Source organism: Stigmatopora argus, chromosome 12 (genome assembly GCF_051989625.1).
Source record: "Stigmatopora argus isolate UIUO_Sarg chromosome 12, RoL_Sarg_1.0, whole genome shotgun sequence".
Taxonomy (NCBI): Eukaryota; Metazoa; Chordata; class Actinopteri; order Syngnathiformes; family Syngnathidae; genus Stigmatopora; species Stigmatopora argus.
Genome location: NC_135398.1, coordinates 5,753,796 through 5,776,660, shown reverse-complemented (window position 1 = coordinate 5,776,660; position 22,865 = coordinate 5,753,796). Strand labels below are relative to the sequence as shown.

Below are 22,865 nucleotides of genomic sequence, written 5' to 3'. Positions count from 1 at the left end.
TTTAATTAGCATCACCCCTTAGGTCTTTGTATTTATTGCACTAGTAGAAATATAAAATTATATTTAATTTCTCAGGACACGCAGTATGAGTATATAATGAATGGAGTAGGGTATTTATTTATTTTAGCTTTATTTTTAATATTTTTAGTGAGGATAAGCGGTACTGAAAATGAATGAATGGTAAAAAATATTTTCTTAGAATTTACACATGGTTTTACTGACTTAACCTCATTATCTTCAACTGAACAAACTGATTCTGATTCTACAATATTACCATAGAAGGTCTAATGTGACAGCCCCCCTTCAATACCACTTACATCTTGATTGGACATGTCCCAGTAGGGCCTCTCTCCAAATGACATCACTTCCCACATGACGATGCCATAGCTCCACACGTCGCTGGCCGATGTGAACTTCCTGTAAGCTATGGCTTCCGGTGCGGTCCACCTCACAGGGATCTTTCCACCCTGAAAAAAAAACAAGACAAAGAAATGATCATTCACATCAAGCTGTCTTAATACTGTAGTCTTACTTCATCAACAAAGAAGAGCAAGAAGAGTCTTAATCTGTTTGTTCATTTTCAAGGCATCAAACAGTGACTAAAGCCAACTCAACTTTCCATCTCTGCAATCAAGCGCCCTAAATCCTTGCTCACTTGACTTTGGCCCTTCGTCCTTCTTCTAACTTGTGCATCAATTGCAAACTTCCAGAAGATTCAGCAATTGTCTCGGCGAAGGCTCACAACAGCGTTTGCCCTTCACACATCAACAAATGACGTCCCCCCCTCTGTTTAAATGGAAAGAGATGGACGTCGGTTCCTGCCTAATACATTGACTGTGTCCGCCTGTAATTGGACTACCTGAGCCTGCGGCAAAACCGTGCCTCTCTTTTTATTGAAACTGACAGCTGCTTGTCTAATTTTCCAAATGGGCACGCAGAGGCATTGATAGTTTTGTGTAAACAGGCAGACTGTCAAGCTGCGTATCTTGAGCCCACCACTGGTTTAATAATGCCAATTAGTCAAACCTGAGAATTCACCGATAAGCCGCAGTTGGATACAGGCACTGAGGAAAAACAAACCAGCCTCAGTGATGGGGGCAGAGATGGGGATGGATGCAGACAATGAATAGTAATTCAAAGGATTTCCATGCACAGTTTGACTCACTGGCGAGAACTAATCTCAAAATGTGTGTTCACAGTGCTTGATCAAAGTCTTGTCAAAAGGAGTCTGTGGAGGTGTTGCAAATGTGCCAGTGGCTCAGCACATTAATCTCGATAGGGTTTGACCCTGTGTATTGTTGGCGCAACAACAACACACACACATAGACACTATAAATTGGCAGCAGTTGAGGAGCAAAAGCGGTCCAAGGTAGGTTTCAACAGTGAATAAAACACTTAGAGAACAGATCAATAGACGAGTTAATCCCAAGCGATTTAAGTGCTTTAGCCATACTTTATCATGATCATGAATTGACAAAGGAGATTCTTATATTTTCACATTGCTTTTAATTATTTCGCTTCAAGTACGAAATCCCAAAAGTGAGTAAATAAATGAATAAAGCCATTTGTCTTCTGTGTGTATATGCTATCGCAAGTATGTGCAATAGGTGTGGCAATGCAAGATCTAAATATTCTTAACTGAAGTATTGTGAAAACACTAAATATTTACCACTGTTAGTAGTCCGGATAGGCAAAACATAGTTTAACTTTAATAACGAAGGTATTGTAAATATTCTTGTCAATGAAGTGCAATAAGAAAACAAAATCTTTGTGAAAACAACACAACACTTTGATGGGTTTTAACATATTTGGTGGTGCTAGTCTTACTGCTTTGAACAGAAGTTGAGTCAGTCAACCTTACAAAAGCTGCAGACAAGAGTGTCAAATGCAAAATGTGTGTGCAAGTCGAGAGGAGGGGAACCTGAATTCCAAATGTTATGACTTCAGGCATCTTAAGACGTTCCAATGTAAACACGGACAAAGGTTTTTACACATATTCCAAACGAACTTGCTCCTGCCTTTGCTCCTTATTAATATTAGGTCTCACACTGTGGCATCCTCCTTGGATACAAGTTGGAATGGCCTAGGTAAAGACTTCATAAATAGAGCGAAAAGTAATAACATTTCGAAGGCAACCGCGTAGGGAGGCAGCAATGCAAACCCTTTGGTAATTACGGCTGTGGGCTAGTGATAGCGCTGCCAAAAATCCTGGTTTCAAAAATACCGAACTGATCATGCTCTGAAGAAAAAAGTAAAGATAACAAAAAGGGGAAAATTGTGTTTTTACACTTCTCCCACTTGACAGAAAATGATGTTAGTACCACAGAGAGTTAGGGTGGAGGAATAGTGATGATGGGAATTAAAACAGACCTTGTATCAACAGAAAAATATCAAGTGCTTTGTGAAATCCCAGGAGGATCGCTAAAAACACGTTGGCTTTGCTGCATGTGGGAAAGCAGTAGAAAAATCAGAATTCAGGCTGGTTTCAAGTGTGAAAGTAAGAAAATGTCCATCTAATTTTGTAATCGTTCAATGCATTAAGAAAATACCGTTGCTATATACCAATGCTGAAATCCCAATTCTGATGGGTCGAAAAATACATTGTCAAGCCCCGATTTAAAATTACAACTGAAATATAACTCTTTAGAAAAGAAAGCATTCTCTTTGGCATCTTAAAATGCTTTCAAGTTAGGACACATTCTTGTGTGTTTGCGCTCTGTCCCAATAGAAAGAGAATGACATAGACAACACTTACATTTCCTGGAATGTGGAGAACACACTGCACTATGTAAATAATATACTCTTTTTGGATTAAAACATGATAAGTTTCCTGTTGCAGGAACTAATATCTAATATTTAGTGAGTGCCGCCCCCTCCCTACCCCCTGAGCTGATGTTGAGCTTTATTTCACTCTGCTGTGGCCTTGGCAAAGAGGCAACACACTTGAATCCGTGGTTAAACGTGGGCTGAAAAACTGTGCACCCTCGAGCCTCTGGGCCTTGACAGAACCATATTCCTGTAGCCTGTCACGGATACCACAAGAAAACAAGCAAGACCTGAAGTACAACTTGAGAAAGCATGAAGTACGATGCAAATATACCAGTTCAATGAGGTCAGTCATCCTCCAATAGCCAACTCGGAATTATTTATAACTAATTTTTATCACTTTGCAATTCCCATCTCTTATTTCCATTACTTCACCAACAATGCAACATCTTTTTTCATGAAATCCCAAGAGCAACCATCTCTCCTGGATGTCTCCCCAAAGTGAGAGTGATGGGGAGCGACTTTTGGATAGGGGAAGAGTGACAGCCAGATGAAGAACAGAAAGAAGTAAAAAAAAAGGAGCATGGCAAGATGCTGGGTTCCTAAACCACCCAGGGGATGACTAGCAGAGAGATGGACACTGGTCTTTTAACACATACATGGTCAAGTCAAAGAATGGCAGCAGCAAATCCTTGGCTGTAAGAAGAAAAGAGCAAGGTTTGTGAAATAGCACTAAATAGCCACCTTGACAACCCAGTGTGGACTGAAATCAAGATAAAAATGCATACTTCACACTGTGTCCCAAGGTTAATTAGTTCTCAAATTATTGGCATTCCAATAAACTTCATTACTATACTTCAGAAAATATCTTCCAGATGACTGCTCTATGGTCACATAGTAGAAATATCTATTTGCTTTGAAAACTCAGAAGATGAAGTCCAATTCTTGATTATGATAACTAATTCTTTCTTTTTTTTTTCTTCCTAGTGTGGCCTTCACAGCTCATTAGAGGCAACACTACGAGGATTGCAATTGTAGTGCTGAATGAGATGGAAAATGCTCAGAAAGGTGCTACCAGCCTCAACCCAGGTGGGGAAGTCAGCTAAAGATCATGTTCGGTCACTGCACTGGTGACTCACGCTCATCAGGAGGCGAGGATGACTGTGAGGTAAGTGTATCGTCTCTCTTCATGTTCCCTTAGCATTCGCTGACGCCATCATATGAAAATAACAATCTGTGCTATCACTAATGGCAATGTTTTGGGCTCAACCAATGCAAAGAGAAAACAGAAATGACAACAAAGCCATTCTATTTGAATACATGACCCTCATCAGGCAGCACAATGCTGGGTCCAGGCATTTTTATGCTGAATTTATTTTACATCAGAAGCAAGTCTATTTTTAACCTCACCTGTGCATGGATAAACAAAGGCACATTATTTCAACATGAAAAATAGCCCGAGGGCTTGGAGCATGTCACATTTTCGAAAGAGAATGACTGACATCAATTGGGACAAAATGTTCTTCTTTATCTTTCCGTAACAAATCAATCAAAAGAAGAAAAGGCAATATTGGAAGGACTCCTTTTGAAATTGCCGGCAGCTTTTTATCGCTAGTTCATAACATCCGTTTGTAGTTGGGTAGAAACCTGAGGTTGTCAGATTCAAGCTCCTTGCTCATGTTTTCAGTTGATCTTATCAGGGTAATAATGTATGGCAGCTGTGGTTTTTGTAGCTAATCCATTGCAAGTTTGTAGCTTTTGCAATGGGCACCAATTTACACACTTATTTATCTATTATCATTTAATTAATTTTATAAGAACTTAGTGAATGAAAGGTCAACATGGCGTATTTTCTTGGTGATTGTAAGATCAAATTGTTAAAATACAGTGCCACTGTTACTTGCAAAAAAAGTGGGCCAAAAAGACACTAAATACACTAATTGTTGATTTACTATTTACATTTACATTATTTAATTGGTCGTGATGACAGTATTGCCTTATTTTTTTTTAATAGCATATATTTGAATGAGGGGAAAAAAGCACCTGTAAAAATCTGTATAGCAAAAATTTACACGGCTTCTGTGAGGGTAAAATGACGCAAATAGAAAGCAGTCAAGTGACAGAAAACAGCAGCACATTTCACATCGTGTGAGCAGTGGAGCAGAGCGGACAAAATGTCGATCGGGTCGCGGGCAGACGAGCTTTGTTGCAAACTCCGTATGACCTCGCCTTTCAACCTCTTTCCACCCCAATGACGCAGACAAATACGCCAATGGCAAAAGGCACTTGAAGATGTATACTCTTTGTGTTTGTCCACAAACATACAGAAATAGAGTATGCACAGAACTGAAAGGTAATGATGTGTTTACCATACCGTCACATGGGGCAATAGAAAAAAAGCTCTAAGTGGGTAAGACGCTCAGAGTAATTTGTCTGACGACTAACAAGTCGGGAATCAGGCCAGGGGGCTGATTTTTGGCGGAAAGTTTGATGACTGAAATGAAGGCTGTGAAAATTTTTCTTTTTACATTTACAATGATTACATTTTTACATTCAAGATAATCAAAGTTGGATAAGTAAGTTGTGTGTGAAATACACATTGTTGTACAAATACAAACAAACTCAAGTATCCCTCGAGTATATACAGAGTGTTCCAAAATGTTTGACCCCATTTCGTAGACCAATCATTTTGACAATTTTCGTTGGAATGACCTCAAATTTTCACAGCTCGTGTAGAAACGTTTCAAGTTTTTGTGTGTAACGTTTGACATTTCTATCTTTTCAGGTTAAGAAATGCCTTTCACTTCAAAAGAAAAGGCATTTTGCGTGTTACAGGATGCTCGGACTCACTCAACCACCGTGCCTTCTTCACAAATTTTGCAACGAAGGCACCAACTACAAAACAAATTAGGACTTGGCACCAAAAATTTCAAGAAAAGGGCTCAAATGTGGGTTTCCACACTTGCCCCTGGGACACCCTGAATCAAAGGCCAGCCGATTGCAGGACAAACTCCACACAGGTGGACTGACTTGGATTGGAACCTTGGAATGTGGGTTTCCACACTTGCTCTTCTAACACTCTTCCGAGGACTACGCAGGAAGGCTTCACCAACTGTCTCTGCTGATGTTGATGTCTGTCCTGGTGATTTAGGTAAGCATAAGCAGCCCCTTTCTTGAACATTTTGCTGTCAAGTCCTAATTTGTTTTGTAGTTGGTGCCTTCTTTGCAAAATTTGTGAAGAAGGCACGCTGCAATCTGCAGTAACTTAGTCTGTCATACTGTAACATCCAAATTGCCTTTTATTTTAAAGTGAACACCATTTCTTAACCTGAAAAGATGAAACTGCAAAACATTACAAACAAACACTTGAAACGTTTCTAGACAAGCAGTGAAAATTTGAAGTCATTCCAACGAAAATTCTCAAAATTATTGTCCTAGAAAATTGAGTCAAACATTTTGGAACACCCTGTAGAATGTTGTAAATCCTTCATTCAAAAATACTGGTCTAGTATGGGCATGATTTTTATGGCTACAGTAAACAAATCCTTTTTTCCTGTGCACCCTGCAATTGTAAACCTACTCGCTCTGTATGCGAACACCTGACCGCATAGCCTCGATGTGAACCCATGTTCATGTTAAACACAATGACCAGCCAGTCCCCCTGACTATACATCGCACCACAATGCATGTACAGTAATTGCAGTGCCAAACACTGCATAGAAAAAGGAGTGTCGAAGAGGAGATTAATTTGCCCGGGGAGTAGGTCGATGCCAATGTAAATCACCGCATGTTAGCGCAATTTAATTTTCCCTAACTCCCTCGGCCTTGTCTGCGGCAGCAGTCTCGCCTGCTGATTGGTTGCGACAGGTCATAGCCAACCGAGCAGGTCATGAAGGGAAGGCGAGCGTGGCTCGCTTAATTACGCTGTAAAACCGTGTGCATGAGGCACAAACCCCCAACATCCCCTGAAGCTTGTTTGCATGTCCGCCTTAAATACGTTAGAGGAAGGATCTTTGTAACAAGGAAGTCTTAATGAACTATCCTCAGGATTCTCAGTAATGTGTAAAAGCATTATTCACCTTTAGGGTTTGCTTAACATTCAGCACAGTGAGTGACGTACTATTGGTTTTGTTGTTGTTGTTGTTTAAGAAAGATGAAAAGAACTATTTTGGAATAGAGCAGTTTTTCCCCCATTGTCTTAACCTTTCATGGAAATAAAATTAAAAATATATATTTTAAGAAGTCTTTCTTTGAGCCTCCAGGCACTGACTCACCAGACTACTACCTGCATGTGTCAAATACATCACAAAGCAGTCCTAAAATAGACCCCCTTTCATAGCATAAAGTATTAATATTCATATCCACCCGTAATATATACAGTTTTATCAGAGAAGTAACAATATTCTGTATAATCAGAGCGTAAAGAATACCTAATTAACATTAAATGTCCATGAGGCTAACAGAGAAAATGTTTAACTTCCGAAGAGCAAATGGTAATCCAAAACAAAAGGAGGGTGAAATGCCAGATATGAAACAACATCTAGAAAACTACTGGCGCCAAAAGCAAACTACATTTTTGAGTATAATAAACGTTCCCAGCCTTTTTCAGCACCATTTTCAAGCAGTCTCAAAGGATTCCTTCTAAATTCTCTGCAGCTCTATTGTCATTGCCATCTTGAAGTCTTCAAAACAGGTCCCCTTGATGAGGCGTTGATCTTGGGAAAGAAGGGGGAGAAAAAAAACCTCATGCAGCCAGGGCCCCTTAGTAGAGGGGGTTGCTGCTGTTCTCTGAATCTGTCTTACGCTCAGGGCGTTGTTAGCAGGCGCAATGTTGAAGCCTCTCTGAATTGTTTATATGCTTTTGTAGGTATGCTGGTTCATCTGTCCCAAACTGTAGGGGAAAACTGATAGTTTGGGCTTTAAATATGTATTTTATGACCTTATCCATGGAACTTTATGGACACATTTTGTATTTAGCACTTCGGTGTATTATCTCAACCTCAATTTGTTTTTCAAATTCTGCTATTAGTAATCTTTATGGGTTCTCCAAAAAGCAACATCAGCTCATTTGCACTCCTTAAAATTCATGAAATTAGGAATAGCTTGATAAAAGTAACACATAGACACGCTTACCATTAATTACACGTCCAGACACCCACTGAGGGAGTTGTCATGTTAGTTTTGTGTTCATGAGGTTGCCTGAATGTGTTTTGAACGAGAATAAAAAGTGGCAGCCGATGAACTAACGAATGGCTTCTGATAATTACAGATCTGTGGTGTGGAGGAGGTAATGAGGAGCCAAAACCTCCCATGATGCCCCAGTAATAATGAACGATGAGTGAAAGAGAAGGAGTTAGGCAAACAGGCATGCGGAAGAGATGGGAACTGTCAGTCGGAGAGGGCGCTTTGCCCTTTGGTTTCCATGCACTTTGGGCATGTCAACGAAAGAGAAGCCTTCCCAGAGGAGGCTTGTCTCCACACTAATGAAGAAGTGACAGAAGCAGAACCATGGCCCGTGGCAACAGAGCATCGGGAAGAGGGACTGATGATAAGGAGAAGGAAGGAAGCGCCGTGAGCTCTGGGAAAACTTTGCACTTTCTGAACTCGAACAGAATATTATTCAGAATATTATGGCTGACACAAATCTCATTGGACAGGCTTGTGATTGGAATACCAGTTGAAAATTAAACATGTAATAGTATACTGAATCCCAGAGTACTCACCAACGAGCTGGTGTAGCTGGGATCGGAGGTGTCCTCTTGCAGGTAGCGAGATAGGCCAAAGTCCGACACTTTACACACCAGGTTGCTGTTGACCAGGATGTTGCGAGCGGCCAAGTCTCGGTGCACGTAGTTCATCTCCGAGAGATATTTCATGCCCGCTGAGATTCCACGCATCATTCCCACCAACTGGATCACTGTAAACTGACCATCATTTTGCTGCAAAATAAACAGTTATATTATTTTAGAGTTTTCTTTGTAAGAAAATAACACTACATTACAGTGGTGTAAACCTGGAAAATGTATACAACATTTTCCCAGCAACATGTAAGTGCTAAGGTTATTTATTGACAAAAGCAAGGAAACAACGTGGATTTTATTTATAGTCTGTCAATAAAAATAGTGATGAAAACTCTCGCAAAAAAAAATGGCGGAACGAAATGTTGGGCCTTTCCATGGGATAGCACGGAGGTGGGTTGGAAGCTTAGCTCAAGCAGTAGAACAACCGCTTACCATGCGAAAAGTAGTGGGATCGACTCCCACATCATCCAAGTTCTCACTTAAAATATGGTTGGATGAAATGTTGGGCCTGTCCATGGGATAGCATGGAGGTGGGTTGGAAGCTTAGTTCAAGCAGCTGAGAGCCTGCTTACCATGTGAATAGTAGTGGAACCAATTCCCACATCATCCAAGTTCTCTCTTAAAATTTAAGCGAAATTATATTATAAGCCAATGTTTATAACAATAACTGTTCCACATGTACCAAAATATCATTAATTAAACAAAGCTATATTGATAAACATTTCAGTTCAGGATTTTCGGGCCCATCCTCCTCTGTGAATTCTAATAGGTGCTTTGAACTCCCCTGAAACATGGGAACAAATACGAGGGTGAAACAGATCGATAGAAACACAAGTCGGAAATGGCGGTTAGCAAAGCCAGCTTCAAAGTACCCCTTAAAGCTCACCCGAGATCAAAGAGATTCGAAGCAGCCGTCCGTGAGTTTGAAGGTGAAAATAGGGGAGTTGAATGTTGATTAAAAGTTTCCTTACATTAAAAGAATACCTATGTGTTCAACCAGTTTATGTCATTCTTTAAAAAAAACCTTACTATACATGGTCATTTTTTTGAAAAAAACAACAACTTATTTTCAGTAAGGCTTTTCTTCCCAAAAATGAACATGTATAGTAAGGCTTATTTTCAAAAAAATGTCCAGGTATAATAAGGTTTTTTTTTTTAAATGACCATGTATAGTAAGGTTTTTTTTTAAAAAAAGACCATGTATAGTAAGGCTTTAAAAAAAAAAAAAACCATGTATAGTGAGACTTTTTTTAAAAAATGACCATGTATAGTAAGGCCTTTTCCCCCAAAAATGACCATGTATAGTAAGGCTTTTCCCCCCAAAAATGACCATGTATAGTAAGGCTTTTTTTTCCCAAAAAATGACCATGTATAATAAGGCTTTGCCCCCCCAAAAATGACCATGTATAGTAAGGCTTTTTTCAAAAAAGAAATGACCATGTATAGTAAGGCTTTAAAAAAAAAAAAGAAATGACCATGTATAGTAAGGCTTTGCCCCCCCAAAAATGACCATGTATAGTAAGGCTTTTTTTTTTTTAAAAAAATGACCATGTATAATAAGGCTTTTTTTTCAAAAAAATGACCATGTACAGTAAGGATTTTTTTCAAAAAAATGACCATGTATAGTAAGGCATTTCCCCCCCAAAATGACCATGTGTAGTAAGGCTTTGCCCCCCCCAAAATGACCATGTATAGTAAGGCTTTTAACCCAAAAATGACCATGTATAATAAGGCTTTTTTTTTTTTTTTTAAATGACCATGTATAGTAAGGCTTTAAAAAAAAAAAGACCATGTATAGTAAGGCTTTTTAAGAAAAAAAGAAATGACCATGTATAGTAAGGCTTTTTTTTTCAAAAAAAAAGACCATGTATAATAGGGCTTTTTTTTCTAAAAAATGACCATGTACAGTAAGGCTTTTTTCCAAAGAAATGACCATGTATAGTCCCACTATACTATGTCGTTTTTTAAAGAAAAAAGCCTTATTATACTATGTCGCTTTTTTGAGAAAAAAAGCCTTACTATACTATGTCGTATTTTAAGAAAAAGCCATACTATACTATGTCGTTTTTAAGAAAGAAAGCCTTACTATACTGTCATTTTTTTTAGAAAATAGCCATACTATATTATGTCGTTTTTTAAAGAAAAAAAGCCATACTATACTATGTCGTTTTTAAAGAAAAAAAGCCTTACTATACTATGTCGTTTTTTCAAAGAAAAAAGCCACGTTGTCATTGCAGCTTGCCGACTCTATCCATCAAAAGACTCTGACGGATGCTGGAGCTTTGAGCCAGCAGCGCCACCATGGAGAACTCAAAGATGTTGTGATGTTGTTTTTCAGGACAAAAAGCCTTACTATACTATGTCGTTTTTTTAAAGAAAAAAAGCCATATTATACTATGTTGTTTTTTGAAGGAAAAAGCCTTACTATACTATGTCATTTTTTAAGAAAAAAGCCTTACTATACTGTTGATTTTTTAAGAAAAAAAGCCTTACTATACTATGTCGTTTTTTAAAGAAAAAAAGCCTTACTATACTATGTCGTTTTTAAGAAAAAAAGCCTTACTATACTATGTCGTTTTTTAAGAAAAAAAGCCTTACTATACTATGTCATTTTTTAAAGAAAAAAAGCCATACTATACTATGTCGTTTTTTAAAGAAAAAAAGCCTTACGAAACTATGTCGTTTTTTAAGAAAAAAAGCCTTACTATATATGTACTATGTCGTTTTTTAAGAAAAAAAGCCTTTCTATACTATGTCGTTTTTCAAGAAAAAAAGCCTTACTATACTATGTCGTTTTTTAAAGAAAAACGGAATACTATACTATGTCATTTTTTTAAAGAAAAAAAGCCATACTATGTCGTTTTTTTAAGAAAAAAAGCCTTACTATACGATGTCGTTTTTTAAGAAAAAAAAAGCCTTACTATACTATGTCATTTTTAAAGAAAATGGCCTTACTATACTATGTCGTTTTTAAAGAAAAAAAGCCTTACTATACTATGTCGTTTTTTAAGAAAAAAAGCCTTACTATACTATGTCGTTTTTTAAAGAAAAAAAGCCTTACTATACTATGTCGTTTTTTAAGAAAAAAAGCCTTACTATACTATGTCATTTTTAAAGAAAATGGCCTTACTATACTATGTCGTTTTTAAAGAAAAAAAGCCTTACTATACTATGTCGTTTTTTAAGAAAAAAAGCCTTACTATACTATGTCGTTTTTTAAAGAAAAAAAGCCTTACTATACTATGTTGTTTTTTAAGAAAAAAAGCCTTACTATACTATCTCGTTTTTTAAAGAAAAAAAGCCTTACTATATATGTACTATGTCGTTTTTTAAGAAAAAAAGCCTTACTATACTATGTCGTTTTTCAAGAAAAAAAGCCTTACCATACTATGTCGTTTTTTAAAGAAAAAAGGAATACTATACTATGTCGTTTTTTAAAGGAAAAAAGCCATATTATACTATCTTGTTTTTTGAAGGAAAAAGCCTTACTATACTATGTCGTTCTAAAGAAAAAAAGCCTTACTATACTATGTCGTTTTTCAAGAAAAAAAGCCTTACTATACTATGTCGTTTTTAAAGAAAAAAAGCCTTACTATACTATGTCGTTTTTCAAGAAAAAAAGCCTTACTATGCTATGTCGTTTTTTAAAGAAAAAAGGAATACTATACTATGTCTTTTTAAAGAAAAAAAGCCTTACTATACGATGTCGTTTTTTAAGAAAAAAAAAGCCTGACTATACTATGTCATTTTTAAAGAAAATGGCCTTACTATACTATGTCGTTTTTAAAGAAAAAAAGCCTTACTATACTATGTCGTTTTTTAAGAAAAAAAGCCTTACTATACTATGTCGTTTTTTAAAGAAAAAAAGCCTTACTATACTATGTCGTTTTTTAAGAAAAAAAGCCTTACTATACTATGTCATTTTTAAAGAAAATGGCCTTACTATACTATGTCGTTTTTAAAGAAAAAAAGCCTTACTATACTATGTCGTTTTTTAAGAAAAAAAGCCTTACTATACTATGTCGTTTTTTAAAGAAAAAAAGCCTTACTATACTATGTTGTTTTTTAAGAAAAAAAGCTTTACTATACTATCTCGTTTTTTTAAGAAAAAAAGCCTTACTATATATGTACTATGTCGTTTTTTAAGAAAAAAAGCCTTACTATACTATGTCGTTTTTCAAGAAAAAAAGCCTTACTATACTATGTCGTTTTTTAAAGAAAAAAGGAATACTATACTATGTCGTTTTTTAAAGGAAAAAAGCCATATTATACTATGTTGTTTTTTGAAGGAAAAAGCCTTACTATACTATGTCGTTCTAAAGAAAAAAAGCCTTACTATACTATGTCGTTTTTCAAGAAAAAAAGCCTTACTATACTATGTCGTTTTTAAAGAAAAAAAGCCTTACTATACTATGTCGTTTTTCAAGAAAAAAAGCCTTACTATACTATGTCGTTTTTTAAAGAAAAAATGAATACTATACTATGTCGTTTTTAAGAAAAAAAGCCTTACTATACTATGTTGTTTTTTAAGAAAAAAAGCCTTACTATACTATCTCGTTTTTTTAAGAAAAAAAGCCTTACTATATATGTACTATGTCGTTTTTTAAGAAAAAAAGCCTTACTATAATATGTCGTTTTTCAAGAAAAAAAGCCTTACTATACTATGTCGTTTTTTAAAGAAAAAAGGAATACTATACTATGTCATTTTTTAAAAGAAAAAAGCCTTACTATACTATGTCATTTTTAAAGAAAATGGCCTTACTATACTATGTCGTTTTTAAAGAAAAAAAGCCTTACTATACTATGTCGTTTTTAAGAAAAAAAGCCTTACTATACTGTGTCGTTTTTTAAGAAAAAAAGCCTTACTATACAATGTGGTTTTTTAAGAAAAAAAGCCTTACTATACTATGTCATTTTTAAAGAAAATGGCCTTACTATACTATGTCGTTTTTAAAGAAAAAAAGCCTTACTATACTATGTCGTTTTTTAAGAAAAAAAGCCTTACTATACTATGTCGTTTTTCAAGAAAAAAAGCCTTACTATACTATGTCGTTTTTTAAAGAAAAAAGGAATACTATACTATGTCATTTTTTAAAGAAAAAAGCCTTACTATAATATGTCGTTTTTTAAGAAAAAATCCTTAGTATACTATGTTGTTTTTAAAAGAAAAAAGCCTTACTATACTATGTCGTTTTTTAAAGAAAAAAAGCCTTACTATACTATGTCGTTTTTGTAAGATAAAAGCCATACTATACTATGTAGTTTTTAAAAGAAAAAAGCCTTACTATAGTATGTTTTTTTAAGAAAAAGGCCTCACTATACAGTCGTTTTTTAAAGAAAAAAGCCTTACTATAGTATATCGTTTTTTAAAGAAAAAAGCCTTACTATACTGTGTCGTTTTTTAAAGAAAAAAGCCTTACTATACTGTGTCGTTTTTTAAGAAAAAAGCCATACTATTCTATGTCGTTTTTTAAAGAAAAAAGCCTTACTATACTATGTCGTTTTTTAAAGAAAAAAGGAATACTATACTATGTCGTTTTTTAAAGAAAAAAATCCTTACTACACTGTCGTTTTTTAAGAAAAAAGCCTTACTATATATACTATGTCGTTTTTTAAGAAAAAAAGCCTTACTATACTATGTCGTTTTTCAAGAAAAAAAGCCTTACTATACTATGTCGTTTTTTAAGAAAAAAAGCCTTACTATACGATGTCGTTTTTTAAGAAAAAAAAGCCTTACTATACTATGTCATTTTTAAAGAAAATGGCCTTACTATACTATGTCGTTTTTAAAGAAAAAAAGCCTTACTATACTATGTCGTTTTTTAAGAAAAAAAGCCTTACTATACTATGTCGTTTTTTAAAGAAAAAAAGCCATACTATACTATGTCGTTTTTTTAAAGAAAAAAAGCCTTACTATACTACGTCGTTTTTTAAGAAAAAAAGCCTTACTATACTATGTCGTTTTTTAAGAAAAAACTCTTACTATATATGTACTATGTCGTTTTTTAAGAAAAAAAGCCTTACTATACTATGTCGTTTTTCAAGAAAAAAAGCCTTACTATACTATGTCGTTTTTTAAAGAAAAAAAGGAATACTATACTATGTCATTTTTTTAAAGAAAAAAGGCATACTATACTATGTCGTTTTTTAAAGAAAAAAAGCCTTACTATACTATGTTGTTTTTTTAAGAAAAAAAGCCTTACTATATTTATACTATGTCGTTTTTTAAGAAAAAAAGCCTTACTATACTATGTCGTTTTTTAAGAAAAAAAGCCTTACTATACTATGTCATTTTTAAAGAAAATGGCCTTACTATACTATGTCGTTTTTAAAGAAAAAAGGAATACTATACTATGTCATTTTTTAAAGAAAAAAGCCTTACTATACTATGTCATTTTTAAAGAAAATGGCCTTACTATACTATGTCGTTTTTAAAGAAAAAAGCCTTACTATACTATGTTGTTTTTAAGAAAAAAAGCCTTACTATACTATGTCGTTTTTTAAAGAAAAAAAGCCATACTATACTATGTCGTTTTTTAAAGAAAAAAAGCCTTACTATACTATGTCGTTTTTTAAGCAAAAAAGCCTTACTATACTATGTCATTTTTAAAGAAAATGGCCTTAATATACTATGTCGTTTTTAAAGAAAAAAAGCCTTACTATACTATGTCGTTTTTTAAGAAAAAAAGCCTTACTATACTATGTCGTTTTTTAAAGAAAAAAAGCCATACTATACTATGTCGTTTTTTAAAGAAAAAAAGCCTTACTATACTATGTCGTTTTTTAAGAAAAAAAGCCTTAATATATATATACTATGTCGTTTTTTAAGATAAAAAGCCTTACTATACTATGTCGTTTTTCAAGAAAAAAAAGCCTTACTATACTATGTCGTTTTTTAAAGAAAAAAAGCCTTACTATACTATGTCGTTTTTTAAAGAAAAAAAGCCTTACTATACTATGTTGTTTTTTAAGAAAAAAAGCTTTACTATACTATCTCGTTTTTTTAAGAAAAAAAGCCTTACTATATATGTACTATGTCGTTTTTTAAGAAAAAAAGCCTTACTATACTATGTCGTTTTTCAAGAAAAAAAGCCTTACTATACTATGTCGTTTTTTAAAGAAAAAAGGAATACTATACTATGTCGTTTTTTAAAGGAAAAAAGCCATATTATACTATGTTGTTTTTTGAAGGAAAAAGCCTTACTATACTATGTCGTTCTAAAGAAAAAAAGCCTTACTATACTATGTCGTTTTTCAAGAAAAAAAACCTTACTATACTATGTCGTTTTTAAAGAAAAAAAGCCTTACTATACTATGTCGTTTTTCAAGAAAATAAGCCTTACTATACTATGTCGTTTTTTAAAGAAAAAAGGAATACTATACTATGTCGTTTTTAAGAAAAAAAGCCTTACTATACTATGTTGTTTTTTAAGAAAAAAAGCCTTACTATACTGTCTCGTTTTTTTAAGAAAAAAAACTTACTATATATGTACTATGTCGTTTTTTAAGAAAAAAAGCCTTACTATACTATGTCGTTTTTCAAGAAAAAAAGCCTTATTATACTATGTCGTTTTTTAAAGAAAAAAGGAATACTATACTATGTCATTTTTTAAAAGAAAAAAGCCTTACTATACTATGTCATTTTTAAAGAAAATGGCCTTACTATACTATGTCGTTTTTAAAGAAAAAAAGCCTTACTATACTATGTCGTTTTTAAGAAAAAAAGCCTTACTATACTATGTCGTTTTTTAAGAAAAAAAGCCTTACTATACAATGTGGTTTTTTAAGAAAAAAAGCCTTACTATACTATGTCATTTTTAAAGAAAATGGCCTTACTATACTATGTCGTTTTTAAAGAAAAAAAGCCTTACTATACTATGTCGTTTTTTAAGAAAAAAAGCCTTTCTATACTATGTCGTTTTTCAAGAAAAAAAGCCTTACTATACTATGTCGTTTTTTAAAGAAAAAAGGAATACTATACTATGTCATTTTTTTAAAGAAAAAAGCCTTACTATAATATGTCGTTTTTTAAGAAAAAATCCTTAGTATACTATGTTGTTTTTAAAAGAAAAAAGCCTTACTATACTATGTCGTTTTTTAAAGAAAAAAAGCCTTACTATACTATGTCGTTTTTGTAAGATAAAAGCCATACTATACTATGTAGTTTTTAAAAGAAAAAAGCCTTACTATAGTATGTTTTTTTTAAGAAAAAGGCCTCACTATACAGTCGTTTTTTAAAGAAAAAAGCCTTACTATAGTATATCGTTTTTTAAAGAAAAAAGCCTTACTATACTGTGTCGTTTTTTAAAGAAAAAAGCCTTACTATACTGTGTCGTTTTTTAAGAAAAAAGCCATACTATTCTATGTCGTTTTTTAAAGAAAAAAGCCTTACTATACTATGTCGTTTTTTAAAGAAAAAAGGAATACTATACTATGTCGTTTTTTAAAGAAAAAAAGCCTTACTATACTATGTCGTTTTTTAAGAAAAAAGCCTTACTATATATACTATGTCGTTTTTTAAGAAAAAAAGCCTTACTATACTATGTCGTTTTTCAAGAAAAAAAGCCTTACTATACTATGTCGTTTTTTAAGAAAAAAAGCCTTACTATACGATGTCGTTTTTTAAGAAAAAAAAAGCCTTACTATACTATGTCATTTTTAAAGAAAATGGCCTTACTATACTATGTCGTTTTTAAAGAAAAAAAGCCTTACTATACTATGTCGTCTTTTAAGAAAAAAAGCCTTACTATACTATGTCGTTTTTTAAAGAAAAAAAGCCATACTATACTATGTCGTTTTTTTAAAGAAAAAAAGCCTTACTATACTACGTCGTTTTTTAAGAAAAAAAGCCTTACTATACTATGTCGTTTTTTAAGAAAAAACTCTTACTATATATGTACTATGTCGTTTTTTAAGAAAAAAAGCCTTACTATACTATGTCGTTTTTCAAGAAAAAAAGCCTTACTATACTATGTCGTTTTTTAAAGAAAAAAGGAATACTATACTATGTCATTTTTTTAAAGAAAAAAGGCATACTATACTATGTCGTTTTTTAAAGAAAAAAAGCCTTACTATACTTTGTTGTTTTTTTAAGAAAAAAAGCCTTACTATATTTATACTATGTCGTTTTTAAAGAAAAAAGGAATATTATACTATGTCATTTTTTAAAGAAAAAAGCCTTACTATACTATGTCATTTTTAAAGAAAATGGCCTTACTATACTATGTCGTTTTTAAAGAAAAAAGCCTTACTATACTATGTTGTTTTTTAAGAAAACAAGCCTTACTATACTATGTCGTTTTTTAAAGAAAAAAAGCCATACTATACTATGTCGTTTTTTAAAGAAAAAAAGCCTTACTATACTATGTCGTTTTTTAAGCAAAAAAGCCTTACTATACTATGTCATTTTTAAAGAAAATGGCCTTAATATACTATGTCGTTTTTAAAGAAAAAAAGCCTTACTATACTATGTCGTTTTTTAAGAAAAAAAGCCTTACTATACTATGTCGTTTTTTAAAGAAAAAAAGCCTTACTATACTATGTCGTTTTTTAAGAAAAAAAGCCTTACTATACTATGTCGTTTTTTAAGAAAAAAAGCCTTAATATATATATACTATGTCGTTTTTTAAGAAAAAAAGCCTTACTATACTATGTCGTTTTTCAAGAAAAAAAAGCCTTACTATACTATGTCGTTTTTTAAAGAAAAAAGGAATACTATACTATGTCGTTTTTAAAGAAAAAAGCCTTACTATACTATGTCGTTTTTTAAGAAAAAAAGCCTTACTATAATATGTCGTTTTTTAAGAAAAAAAGCCTTACTATATATATACTATGTCGTTTTTTAAGAAAAAAAGCCTTACTATACTATGTCGTTTTTCAAGAAAAAAAGCCTTACTATACTATGTCATTTTTCAAGAAAAAAAGCCTTGCTATACTATGTCGTTTTTTAAAGAAAAAAGGAATACTATACTATGTCATTTTTTTAAAGAAAAAAAGCCATACTATACTATGTCGTTTTTTAAAGAAAAAAAGCCTTACTATACTATGTCGTTTTTTAAGAAAAAAGCCTTACTATATATATACTATGTCGTTTTTTAAGAAAAAAAGCCTTACTATACTATGTCGTTTTTCAAGAAAAAAAGCCTTACTATACTATGTCGTTTTTTAAAGAAAAAAGGAATACTATACTATGTCATTTTTTTTAAAGAATAAAGCCTTACTATACTATGTCATTTTTAAAGAAAATGGCCTTACCATACTATGTCGTTTTTAAAGAAAAAAGCCTTACTATACTATGTTGTTTTTAAGAAAAAAAAGCCTTACTATACTATGTCGTTTTTTAAAGAAAAAAGGAATACTATACTATGTCGTTTTTAAAGAAAAAAGCCTTACTATAATGTCGTTTTTTAAGAAAAAAAGCCTTACTATATATATACTATGTCGTTTTTTAAGAAAAAAAGCCTTACTATACTATGTCGTTTTTCAAGAAAAAAAGCCTTACTATACTGTCATTTTTCAAGAAAAAAAGCCTTGCTATACTATGTCGTTTTTTAAAGAAAAAAGGAATACTATACTATGTCATTTTTTAAAGAAAAAAAGCCATACTATACTATGTCGTTTTTTAAAGAAAAAAAGCCTTACTATACTATGTAGTTTTTTAAGAAAAAAGCCTTACTATATATATACTATGTCGTTTTTTAAGAAAAAAAGCCTTACTATACTATGTCGTTTTTCAAGAAAAAAAGCCTTACTATACTATGTCGTTTTTTAAAGAAAAAAGGAATACTATACTATGTCATTTTTTTAAAGGAGAAAGGAATACTATACTATGTCATTTTTTTAAAGAATAAAGCCTTACTATACTATGTCATATTTAAAGAAAATGGCCTTACCATACTATGTCGTTTTTAAAGAAAAAAGCCTTACTATACTATGTCGTTTTTAAGAAAAAAAGCCTTACTATACTATGTCGTTTTTTAAGAAAAAAAAGCCTTACTATACTATGTCGTTTTTTAAGAAAAAAAGCTTTACTATACTATGTCGTTTTTTAAGAAAAAAAGCCTTACTATACTATGTCGTGCTCCCCTACTTACGAACGCAATTGGTTCCGAGCGATTGTTCATAAGTTGAATTTGTTTGTAAGTTGATTCAGTGCTATATTTTGTATTATAATTTATGTTTAAGGCCGATATAAGTATATTGAAGGTTTATATAAGTGCATTTGTATGTTTAAGGCTTGTATAAGTAACACGCATTGGTTTGTACTGAAAAAAAAACATTTAATAAAATGGAGAGAATATGTACAGTACTGTAGAGAGAGAGAGAGATTTATGTATTAGAAACTGGCCAAAAGAAGCGACCTAATGACGATTGCACAGTTTTCTTCTTTTTTTCATCATAAATGATGCGGTAGCACTGTATGGCATCATTCAATTGATTTGCAAACTTTGTGCAACGTTCAATATTTGGGTCCTGCTGCTCGATCTTTCTGTTTATAAATGGTACTGACGGTCGAACGATTCAATGCCCGTGAAACGCTCACCACTCTCACGCGCATCAAGCTTCGTTATTATTGCCACTCGTTTCAAATGAAATGGCTTGCCTCTTCCTTGCAACTCCCTCAATAGAAGCCTTTAGCTTTTTACCAAGCATATTCAATATTGGATGCATGAGATATTTGATGATACAAATGAAAAAGGTTCTTTGCACACTGGAGATACATTCACGCACTTCCGCACTGCAACGAAGAAGAAGGTAGATGCTGGGTGAGCTGAGCTCTCACAGCGCCAGGCGTCGGTATTAGCGGCGGAAAGAAGTACTACTCCGAAAAAGGCGCGAAATACAAAATTGGACTTGCGAACATTTTTGGACTTAAACGCAATTTGCAGACATGTTCGTATGTACCGTTGTTCGTAAGTTGAATGTTCCTAAGTAGTGGAGCGTCTGTATATAGTAAGGCTTTTTTCTTTAAAAAATCGACATAGTATAGTAAGGCTAAGAAAGTCGGAGAATAAATCTGACTTCTGATTCTTCTCCTAGTTATTGCTGTGGTCCAGTGGCAAAAATATTGGTTCAGAACTTGGGGTGGGAATCAGGAGTGAGTTCAATTCCACTCTTTGCAATTCACAAATTGTTTATTGAGGTAATGAAAAGGATAAATATAACTTCCAATCGCTTCATTTCAGAAGTCACTGTGTTCCAGTTGCAAAGACAAACGGTCAGAACTTCTGGTGGACTCAAGTTCAAATCAGAAGTGAGTTCAATTCCACTCTTTGCAATTCTCAAATTGTTTATTGGGGTAATGAAAAGGATAAGTATAACTTCCAATCACATGATTTCAGAAGTCACTGTGGTCCAGTGGTAAAGACAATGGGTCAGAACTTCAGGTGGACTCAAGTTCAAATCAGGAGTGAGTTCAATTCCACTCTTTGCAATGCTCAAATGGTTTATTTGGGTAATGAAAAGGATAAGTATAACTTCCAATCACATCATTTCAGAAGTCACTGTGGTCCAGTGGTAAAGACAATGGGTCAGAACTTCAGGTGGACTCAAGTTCAAATCAGGAGTGAGTTCAATTCCACTCTTTGCAATTCTCAAATTGTTTATTTGGGTAATGAAAAGGATAAGTATAACTTCCAATCACATCATTGCAGAAGTCACTGTGGTCCAGTGGTAAAGACAATGGGTCAGAACTTCAGGTGGACTAAAGTTCAAATCAGGAGTGAGTTCAATTCCACTCTTTGCAATTCTCAAATTGTTTATTTGGGTAATGAAAAGGATAAGTATAACTTCCAATCACATCATTGCAGAAGTCACTGTGGTCCAGTGGTAAAGACAATGGGTCAGAACTTCAGGTGGACTCAAGTTCAAATCAGGAGTGAGTTCAATTCCACTCTTTGCAATTCTCAAATTGTTTATTTGGGTAATGAAAAGGATAAGTATAACTTCCAATCATATATAGGCGGGCCGCCTCGTGGTGTAGTGGGTAAGTCACCTGCCTGCGACGTGGGTGTCGAGGGTTCACGTCCCGGTGTCGCCAATCAACGACTGCATGGCGTCGGCAGTCGGCCGAAGGCCGACTGTCGAACGCCACCAGGGATCCCCCCTCCCAACTGTCTTCCGGTCAGCCGAAGGCTGACCGGAAATATTGTTTTGCTGAAAAAAATGACTAAGTCTTTATTTGAATGAAAAAAGGATTACCCATTTACTGAACTACTAGTGTAGTGATTAGTCAAACGAGAGCGGGATTCGAACCCCATCTCCCACATGGCAGTCAAATCCACTAACTTGAGGTCTGTCTGACCCATTGTCTTTGCCACTGGACCACAGTGACTTCTGAAATTAGATGATTGGAAGTTATATTTATCATTTTCATCACCTCAATAAACAATTTAAGATTTGCAAAGAGTGGACTTGAACTCACTCCAGATTTGAACTTGTGTCCAACTTCAATTTCAACCCATTGTTCTTGCCACTGGACCACAGTGTCTTCTGTAATGATGTGATTGGAAGTTATATTTATCCTTTTAATTACCTCAATAAACAATTTGAGAATTGCAAAGAGTGGAATCAAACTCACTTCTGATTTGAACTTGAGTCCACCTGAAGTTCTGACCCAATGTCTTTGCCACTGCACCACTGTAAAGTTGGAAGTTGTATTTATCCTTTTCATTACCTCAATAAACAATTTGAGAATTGCAACGAGTGGAATTGAATTCACTCCTGATTCCCACCTCATGTTCTGACCCAATGATTTTGCCAGTGGACCACAGCAACAACTAGAAGGTGAAGAATCAGAAGTCAGATTTATTCTCCGACTCTCTTAGCCTTACTTGCTGTCATTTTTTAAAGAAAAAAAGCCTTACTATACTATGTCGTTTTTCAAGAAAAAAAGCCTTACTATACTATGTCGTTTTTTAAGAAAAAAAGCCTTACTATGTCATTTTTTAAAAGAAAAAAGCCTTACTATACTATGTCATTTTTAAAGAAAATGGCCTTACTATACTATGTCGTTTTTAAAGAAAAAAAGCCTTACTATACTATGTCGTTTTTAAGAAAAAAAGCCTTACTATACTATGTCGTTTTTTAAGAAAAAAAGCCTTACTATACAATGTGTTTTTTTAAGAAAAAAATCCTTACTATACTATGTCATTTTTAAAGAAAATGGCCTTACTATACTATGTCGTTTTTAAAGAAAAAAAGCCTTACTATACTATGTCGTTTTTTAAGAAAAAAGCCTTACTATACTATGTCGTTTTTTAAAGAAAAAAAGCCTTACTATACTATGTCGTTTTTTAA

General features: G+C 33.6%; 1 protein-coding gene and 1 long non-coding RNA gene across 4 annotated transcripts in view; one reads left to right on the top strand and one right to left on the bottom strand.

The window, feature by feature from the left end:
- LOC144085301 (ephrin type-B receptor 1-B) overlaps positions 1 to 22,865 on the bottom strand; it is a 118,530-nt gene that overhangs the window by 5,546 nt on the left and 90,119 nt on the right. For both annotated transcript variants that reach the window (XM_077614418.1, XM_077614419.1), the window contains exons 12-13: positions 8,490 to 8,705; positions 318 to 467 (exon numbers count right to left, since the gene is read on the bottom strand). In XM_077614418.1, coding sequence (XP_077470544.1) covers positions 318 to 467; positions 8,490 to 8,705 — 366 coding nt within the window. The remainder of the gene's footprint in view (positions 1 to 317; positions 468 to 8,489; positions 8,706 to 22,865) is intronic.
- Positions 2,830 to 8,381, top strand: LOC144085303 (uncharacterized). Of its 2 annotated transcripts, XR_013304070.1 has the most exons (5): positions 2,830 to 3,112; positions 3,237 to 3,464; positions 3,754 to 3,934; positions 5,552 to 5,917; positions 8,036 to 8,381. It is a non-coding gene; the product is annotated as an uncharacterized LOC144085303 (long non-coding RNA). The 2 variants fall into 2 exon arrangements; XR_013304071.1 differs by lacking the exon at positions 2,830 to 3,112 and having other exon boundaries at positions 3,440 to 3,572.